At 51.6% G+C, this 9,499-nt stretch overlaps 1 protein-coding gene across 1 annotated transcript; it reads right to left on the bottom strand.

Annotated features, from left to right (window-relative positions):
• Positions 1-892: 892 nt before the first annotated feature.
• On the bottom strand, positions 893-2,218 carry LOC127329891 (S-locus-specific glycoprotein S13-like). The gene has a single exon (XM_051356301.2). It carries the CDS (start codon positions 2,216-2,218, stop codon positions 893-895), a length of 1,326 nt encoding a protein of 441 aa, XP_051212261.1.
• Between the last annotated feature and the right edge of the window lie 7,281 nt (positions 2,219-9,499).

The following is a 9,499-nucleotide window of genomic DNA, read 5'->3' as shown; positions in this document are numbered from 1 at the left end:
TGAAACACACCGCTCGATTATGTCTTTGCTAGTACCATTACAATTTTGTGTCACATTTGGTAGAACACACCACATGAGCAAAAGCGAAAAGTTTGGTACATTGTCTTCAAAAGCGCTCATAGCATGGTCATGCCACACCAAAGTGCCAAACTTTCCGTTTTTAGCCATGCAATATGTTTTGGCAAATGTGACATAAAATTGTAAACGCGCCTCGCATAGACACAATTAGACGGTGTGTTTCAACAAATGATAAAATAACAGTGTTGTTACAAAATTTCCCTTTTTCTTTTGGAAACTGCTGGGCGTCCCCCGGGGGATCTGATTTCCCAGCCCCCGGGTCGCCAGCCGTCGGATCGGTCATCTTGGACGGCCAGATCTGCTTTTACTGAATGTAGCAAAAAACCACCTCCCGGCAGCAAAAAATAATCCGATTTTGCTACATTGTAGCAAAAAACGGTTCAGTCATGAAATCAAATAAAAAGGCTGAGCTCGCCGGAGAGCTCGCCGGAGACCTCGTAGCAAAAAAAAAATGCTATTGTAGCAAAAATGAATATGATCGGAGACATTGACGCAGAACTCCCCGGAGCCCTCACCGGAGACCTCGCTGGAGACCTTGTAGCAATATGAATTCATGACGGTTCTAAAAGTATATATTTGGAATTATAAATGTTGACACTTTGTTCTATATAGTTGGTAAAATTTGAAAAGTTCGACTTTATCAAAATATTATAGGCAATTAGGCATCTTATTTTTGGGAAGGAGGGGGCACTAATTACCATATCGCCTCTATTTTCTATAACGCTTAAAAATAATAATAATGAAATAGGCAATTTCAGTTGGTTCCTCTTTAAAAGAACCAATCTACCAATATAAGCAACCAAGGCAAACAAAATCAAGTAATTGTACCTCTTAATCTGTTAGCCCGAACATAGAGGTTCTCCCCTCCTTGGGTAAACTTCTCCATGTCGATCAAATCTCCCATCCATACCAGGCACCTCGTGGCATCTCCATCAATATCCATGTTGCTCATGCTGGAGTAAGCATATGCCACACAGGAGCAGTTGCTCCTGCATTCCTCCTTGCACTCGTCAAGGCTTCTACTTCGGATATGGATGAACTTGTCAGGGACCTTCATGCCCGGAATGGTCAAGAAACCATCTCCATGTGTTGTACACCTTAGCACCTCCTTCCGGCGGCATCCCTGTGAGAACCTTCGGGCGATCCAGCCTTTATCATCTCTCGGCTCGAAACCGTCAAGGCACTTGCAAGTACCTGGGACTGCTTCTGTATTGTTGCAGTAACCATAGGGACCACAATAGCCATAAATACTGCAATCATGTTCTTCATTCTCTGTGTATAGGGCTTTCCATACTGACATGTTGCTCTCCCAGGCTAGTATACTTACCTTGCCTGAGTAGTCAATCTCCATCCTGAGAAGCACACCGAAGGAGCCAGTCAGCTTGCCAAAGGACATGTACACCTCGTCGCCGTCATGATGCAATGGCATGTACATGGAAGACTTGATTCCATCCATGTCGTAGCTCACACGAAGGAGGTAGTTTGTCCACACCGGGCTTCGCCAGTGTGGCGCTGAACCGTGCCAGATGAAGCGCTGCAGGAAGTTGTCGGGGTCTGCACCGTAGGAGTACTCGCCAGGGGATGGATCCTGCTGGCCTTTCCAAGAAACGAGGTGCTGCAGTGGGTGCATCTTGTGGCTGAGCCTAAGATTCATGCCGGGAAGGAGAGTGTTGGTGGGGTGGTCGAAGCTCTGCCATAGCACGGCAGAGCTACCAGCAGCCGATGATCGAAGGATGAAGTTCCCGCTGTTATCCAGCATGGCTTCTGCTGATATGGAGGAATTGACGACGCTGATGCTGCTGTGCGTTGTCCAAAGAACACAGCCATTGCTGTCAGACAGGACTAGGTTGGAGCCGATGGTCACGGCAAGATTTGCAGAGGAAAGATCCGTGATTGGTGCAGCACGGTTGGAGACCCATACCACGGTGAACTCTGGGATGCTGTTGTACCATATTCCCATATAGGAATGGTTTGATGATGTGGAGAAGATACCTAGCGCGAACACTCCATCTTGGAAGATAAGAACACTACCAGGGAAGAGCGGCTTGCCAGGGATAAGGCGGTGGTCAGACGCGAACAGAAGCACAGGCCAAGAAAGAAACAAAAGAATGGCATATACAGGAAGCCAGTACATTGGCATTCTTTGCTTACTGCTTAATTGCAGGGTCATGGGAGTGGCGGGGCAATATATAGAACCAGAGCAAGCGTGAGTCTGCCGTGGATATTTGGACTCACTGAGTTGTTCAAAATAAGTAAGCCTCAACGACGCCGTGTCCTCACCATGGTCTGTTTCTTCTCTAGCAGATCATGGCGTGAGTCTGCTTTGGATATTTATTTTTTTGAAACAAGGCAAAAAGATTTGTCATTTTTATTGATTAAGGAGAAGGGTTTAGCCTACTCTCGCGGCATCAACCCTTGGATATTTGGACTCACTGGGTAGTTCAAAATTAGTGAGCCTTGACGACATCGTGTCCTCACCATGGTCTTTTTCTTCTCTAACAGACCATGCGTGAGTGAGATTTATGTGCCGATTAATCTCAATCGTTGAAACATCACAAGTAAGAATCTCATTTTTTTTCTGTTGTCTTAAGGCTCATGCAGCCTATGCTTCTGCACCGAATCAAGACTTTGTACCGTTTCCTACTCGTGTATAACAGGCTAGGGCCTTTCTGTTTGTATCCAGGACACCTTTCAATCGATCGACGATTCTGCAAAATCTTACGTAACTGAAACAATGTCACCTTAGAGCATCTTCGGCCGTCTCCCCGACGAGGCTCACAGGACGCCTTTTTTTGCATCCGGATGGATGAAAACGTCCCAGTCACGTCCTCGACCCTCGTTTTCGTCCGGATTAGGGCTTTCATCCATCCGGGGAGCCCGGGCCATCCCGCCCCCCAGGGAGCGCTCGGGGACTCAAGACGAAACGAAAGCGCGAAACGCCGAGAAAACTTCCCGCGCGGCTGGTGGCCCTGACTTGTCGGCGAGAGACCGATCGTCGTCCTTGTTGCATCGTCTTCCGCGCGCTGTAAAAGCCTGCCGCTGGTCAGTCTTCGCCGGACACGTAGCTTCCACGCGGTGAGTTAATACCGTCGCCTCAGTTTCACGCGCGTCTACCTCTATTTATGGCCGAACTACCGCGTCTGGCCGCATTCACCACGCCGACCGCCCTGTTCTCATCTTCCCCAATCTTCCCCAATCTCGAGCAAAGCTAGCGGACGATGGCGAACGACGGTGCTGCCAACAATGGCTTCGGCCGCCGCTCTCTCCACCAATGGGATGGCCGGCTCCTCCACATGGCGGGCTACCCGGCGCCGCCGGACTTCCGCGTGCCGGGAGGATGGCGACTCAGCGCGGGCGGCGTCCCGATCCCGTCGCCACCGATGGGTCGGGCCGCCCTCGTGGCGGAGATCGACGTGGTGCTCGTCACTCTCAGTGACGAGCAGCGCGCGGATCCCCGCTTCTTCCCCGACAACTACGAGTCGTGGAGCGACTTCTTCCGGCGCAGGTACGAGCGCGAACTTGCCGCGTATGACGGCCCTCCTCCTCCTCCGGCTAGAAACAACACCGCCGGCCGCTGGCGGTGGTGGAGCGCGCCTGGCCGCACCCTCGCCAATGTGCTCGCGCACATCGAGGGTGGGAACTCCCCAGTTCTGGGGATGCCACCACCGGAGGCGGCTACCGTGTCACGTCGACACGGTAGTTCCTGGACGCCGAGGAGGATGGCGACGTCCTCTTCCTCTTCAGGATCCAGGTCCGCCTCTAGGTCCGGCAGATCGGCGCCTCCGACGGCGACTCCGCGCTACCCCGTCAAGCAGGAGCCGTCGTCTCCAACGCCAACACGAGGGCGCAGCAGCGGCGCCCTCGTCATCCGCGAGTAGCCGGCTTCTCCATCGCGCGGGCGAAAGAGGAAGACCGCGAAGAAGGAGGCTGCCGCCACCGCCGCCGCCAACCAGCTCGCCGAGGAGGAGGCAAAGCGCGCGGAGGACGCCGCGCTGGAGGAGGCGATTGTCAGGTCGCTCCAGGACCTGGTGCCCGCCGACAACACCCTCCCCATTGACGCCGCGCTGGAGTTGTCCAGGCGGGACAGGGAGCGCCAGGAGGTGGAGCAGCAGCGGCGGCTGCTGGACCTGGCCGCCGCGCGGCGACTCACCGTCTCGGCAAGGAACGCCGTGCCCAGGAACGCCGCCGATAAAACTGGAGGAGAGCAGCGACGGCGACCTGTACCGGCCGACGCCGCCACGCGCCCGGCGACCCTGGCTAGGGTTCCAGCCGATGGCACGAGGCGCCGCCGACCGAGGACGTCGGGAACTCCATCGACGACGACGACGGCGGCGATTACACGGCCTTCTACCACCATTTCGGCATGTATAAAGGCCGCTTTTAGTTTAAGTTTTAGTTTGCCTACCGCCGAATTCAAATATATGTACGGTCTATTTATGTACGAACTCGCCTATATATGTTAAATACCATTAAATTTCGCTTATGTTTGAATATGTTTTGCTCAATTTTGTTTGAATTCGTCGTATTTTGTCAAAAACTTTTATCCATCCTGGGCTCGCCGCTGGGAAAATGAGCCTCCCCAGGTCAAAAAAAAAAAAAAAAAATCAATCCGACGCTAAATAGCCCAACGGCTGGGATGCTCTTACGCACGGCAAATCGGTTGCTGCGCATGTCCTATTCTCAAAACTGTTTAAGCAAGAATATGATTACTCTTTCCGTTTAACAAGTGCACACGAAAGATTGTCAGGAAATAATACAAATCAATCAAGGATGACAGCTATCACAGATTCTGGAAGAATAGCTTAGCTTACCATCTAGCTTAGCTTAGATTCTGGAGTATATGTTTCGTTTCTGTAACGGATTTCCCCGTTTATCTTCTATTGTTTCATATTCCCCTATTGGTAGAATTTGTCAGTTTTATCTTTCAGTGCGTAGATCAAATATTATGTTTGAGGTTCTGTGTCATCTAGATATAGTTTTGCAAACCCACAGGCAGTATTTTTCCCCCATATAGCATACTCTCATGAACATATAAATGTGAGCACCAAAGTTTGAGTTCACCAAGAGGCAGGGACAGAGACAGTGCCCCAAAGGCAAATTAGGCTTTAACCCTATGTGTCTTAATTTAGGCACCTCACCGCAGAAACAGTGCACACCGCAGAAACAGTATACAGGTTAAGAAGGTACAGCATCTAGCTTAGCTTCTGGAGATAACTAACCAACTGCAGCTATTTATAGTCCCAGGCGTCCTTGGCATGGAATTTGTTTACTTTCCGAGGAATGGCATGGAGTTTGCATCCTAGCAGAAGCAACTAGCAGTTTGCAAGCTGGCATGCATTTTTTTTTTAAATAGAAGATTTTATTGATTGCTTACAATCAAGAAAAGTTTGGCATCCACTGGCCTAAAAGTATCTGAACCCATCAAAGCCGGCGGCTTGAATGAGGCGATCACCTAGGCTATAGTGTATATCAGAGCAAAGAAATCTTAATTCATGGGGAAAATGCAGAATTGTGATTCATTTATGAATTTGCTACGTACCAGATTTCAGAAAAAAAAATATCTTCCTTTCTCTGTGTGTGTGGGTGCGTTTGCGTGTGAATTGTGATTCATTTAAGAATTTGACGAGTACCAGATTTCGGCAATATTTTATAATCTTTCTCTGTGTGCGTACCAATCAAAGAAAGATTAGAGCATCTCCACTCTTGGGACTCCCAAGGCCGAAATCCGACGCTATTTAGTGTCGGATGGATGTAAATATAGCTTGGGGAGGCCCATTTTCCCAGCGACGAGTCTAAGGGAAAAAATAAATATAGACGAATTCAAACATAAACAAACGAAAAACGTTCAAACTTAGGCGAAATTTAGAGATATTTAATATATATAGGGAGTTCGTATATATATGCCAAATTTGTAATATATTTGAATTCGGTCAGAGGGAAATATAAACTAAACTACATGCCGAAATGGCGGTAGAACATCGTGTAGTCGCCGCCGTCGTCGTCGCTGGAGTCGCCGTCGTCCTGGGGTGGCAGCGCCTGCTGGCTGCTGCCCTGCCCAGGGTCGCCGAGGCGTGGCGGCGACGGCGTCGGCCGGTACCACTCATCCTTGCTGGAGTCCTCCAACTTGATGAGCGGCGTGCCGCTGGCGGGTGCGGCGCGGCACCGCGCGGCCGCCAGGTCCAGGAGCCGCCGCTGCTCCGCCTCTTCCCTCTCCCAGTACTGCCTGGACCAGGCGAGCGCCGCGTCCATCGGCAGGGCGTTGTCGATGGGGATGAGGTCGTTGAGCGACCTCGCGATGGCCTCGCGGACCGCCGCGTCCTCGGTCCGCGCGGCCTCCTCGGCGGCGAGGTCGGACGCAGCTGCGGCCGCTGCGTCCTCCTTCTTGGGCTTCCTCTTGCGGCCGCGCGATGGAGACGACGAGGCGCACACCCCCTTGCGGATGACGAGGGCGCTGCTGCGCCCTCTGGTCGGCGGTGGCGACGCCGGCTCCTTCTTGACCGTCCTCGGCATCGCTGGTGGAGGAGCCGACCCGCAGGAGGGGGATGCCGACCTCGACGCCGACCCAGACGACGGCGACGACGCCATCCGTCGTGGCATCCACGAGCTTCCGTGTCGGCGCGACACGGAAGGCACCGCCGCCGACAGCGGCATCCCCAGTACGGGGTAGTTGTCACCCTCGATGTGCGCGAGCAAGTTCTCGAGGATGCGGCCCGATGCTCCACCAGCGGCGGCGGCCGGCGGCGTTGTTGCGTGCGGGAGGAGGGGGAGGGTCGTCGTAGGCGGCGATTTCACACTCGTACCTTCGCCGGAAGAAGTCGTTCCACGCGACGTAGTTGTCGGGGAAGAAGCGCGGCTCGGCGTGCTGCTCGTCGCTGAGGGTGGCGATCACCGCGTCGATCTTGGCATCGAGGGCGTCGCGTCGGCTCCCACTGGCGGCGGTGGAATCGGGACGCCTCCCGCGCTCAGGCGCCAGCCTCCGGGCGCGCGGAAGTCCACCGGCGCCGGGTAGCCCGCCATGTCCAACAGACTCCTCTCCCACTGGTGCAGAGACCGCCGGCCGAACCCGTTGTTCGCCGCGCCGTCGCCTGCGAAGCGATTCGCCATTGGATGAGTTTTTCAGGGAGAGAAGGGGGGCGGAGGGGGTGAATGCGGCCAGACGCGGTAACTCCGCGATAAATAGAGGGGAGCAGCGCGTGAATTCGAGGAGACGACATTAACTCGCCGCGTGGAAGCTACGCGTCGCTGCGAAGACTGATCGGCGGCAGGCTTTTACAGCGCGCGGAAGACGATGCAACGAGGGTAACGATCGGTCTTTCTCGCCAAACAAGTCGGGGCCACCAGGCGCGCGGGAACTTTCCTTGATGTTTTCCGCGCTTTTGTTTCCTCCGGACTCCCAGAGCGCGTCCCGTGGGGGATGACATGGGCTCGCCGGATGGATGAAAGCCCAAATGCGGGTAAAAACGAGGATCCGGGACGCGACTGGACTATTTTTCACCGTCATGATGAAAAAAGGGGCTGCCGAGAGCCTCGTGGAGGAAACGGCTGGATGTGCTCTTACATATTTTCCCCAAATGTCAAGGATTTGTACACCGAGATTTAATGACAGAGAACACGTTCAAACATGCATACCGAGAAAAGAATTTTTTTCTCAATAAAAGAAATATATCAATATTGCGTAGATACCAATTACACATACGCTCTGTAAAGAACCAATACCCCAATGACACTACATATGCAGGTAGCCAAATAAAGAAGAAGAAACTAAAAAAATAAAAGTCCCACCAGATCAGACCTTACAACAGCATAAAAAACACCACCAAAACAACATTTGAAGTCTAGGTTCTCCAAAAGCGACGCCTCCTCCAAGAAGGAAACAATGCACAAACACTATCGTTCGCCCAATCAAAGATATTAGGTTTTCACCCTAAAGATAGTTTCCGCTCTCAAAACAATGACTTAACAATGACTTGAACAATGTCATTGCTACACACAACCAGTTATACCTTGGATTTTTACCAGTTGTTCTGGGCCTAGATCGACCTGCGCCACCCTTAGATCTCCCCATGGCCCGTCGGCACCATGCCACTCCGCCTCGAACCATAGCAGGACGCACGCATCCTTCAATGGGATAGGCGGCGGTGTCGCCTGCGTTGGCAACGGCAAAGCAGAGACGGAGTTGTGGGGGGTGGCGGGCGGCGATTGTGGACCTCCGGGATCACCTAGAGGGAGTGACCCGGGCGGTTAGCCCGCATCTGACTGTTTGAGCTCTTCATAGAGAAAATAATCATCTTGGATAAATTTGGTAAACTAAGGGCATGAGTGGTAGAATTTCATGAACAAGTCAGAATCAATATCATAGTTTTGGATGCAAGAACCAATATCATAAGATTTTTTTTTCAAACTTTGGTATTTGAATTTCAGTTTGAACATATTTAGGTCTCGGTGGAACACCAACATATTTTCCCTTTCAATTCACATCACCATCCATGAAGTACGAACTGAATATGAAGAATGGAAGAAGACAAGGTCTAGAGCATGAGAAAGAACACATCTGAAATCCCAACTACATGTATATATTAATACAAAAGAAAATCCGGAAAAAAATCTTTTTCATGAAAACAGGTTGGTTGTATTGCATTAAGGGAGAAGAGAGAAACAAGGTACAGTTACATGGTGGGCATTGAACAAATGAAGTTGTAGTCTCCCTCTCTAATTATCTTCAGGATGGCCAGCATTCGGCATCCCTCCGACACTTGCTTCATCAATTAGAGCATCTTCAATTGCACTTCCCACGGCTCTCCCGCTGCCCAACCGTGACTACGAAAGGCGTCTAAGGTCCGGCGCGACCCAAAAAATTGGGGGGCGCCTCTAGGCCGACCCCGACCCATGGGGGGCTTCTAGGAGCGTCGAACAAAAGCCGAAGCAGCGCCACGTAGGAAAAATATATGCGGGTACCACTAGCTAGTGACCCAATCCATTTTTCTTAGCTACTTCGCCTATCCCTGGCTCAGGCCTCTCACATCCCCGCCAAGTTGCCACATTGCTACCGCTGCCACCCCTTTCGAAGCCAATAGTTCAGCGGCGCCTACTCCAATCCCAGATCGCCGCCCCTCACGCTGGTCCTCTCAACTCGCCGCAACTTTGCACGCTCGGCTTGCACGCATTGTTCTTCTCGATAGACTTCATTTCTGGATTATTCACACTCTCGCTGTCATTGTGTTAATTGATTGCTCCATCGTTTGATTGTAGACTATGGATAGCAATAAGTTAATGATCCGTTATTTCATGGAAGATGAAGCCAATGTCGCTATCAACGAATAAAAACTATTGACAATTCTCGCTTGTCTTCTACAATTACAAGCGGACGAGCTGAACAATGCCGCTCCCAAACATGAAGGTTCGAAGTCTAGGAGAAGGAAGA

This window comes from Lolium perenne, chromosome 2, assembly GCF_019359855.2.
Source record: "Lolium perenne isolate Kyuss_39 chromosome 2, Kyuss_2.0, whole genome shotgun sequence".
Lineage (NCBI taxonomy): Eukaryota > Viridiplantae > Streptophyta > Magnoliopsida > Poales > Poaceae > Lolium > Lolium perenne.
Note: the sequence above shows the minus strand (reverse complement) of the source record. Positions and strands in the feature narration are given on the sequence as shown.

What these genes read in the sequence shown, in the direction of transcription:
- LOC127329891 (XM_051356301.2), bottom strand. Translation starts at nt 2,218, where the DNA reads ATGCCAATGTACTGGCTTCCTGTATATGCCATTCTTTTGTTTCTTTCT.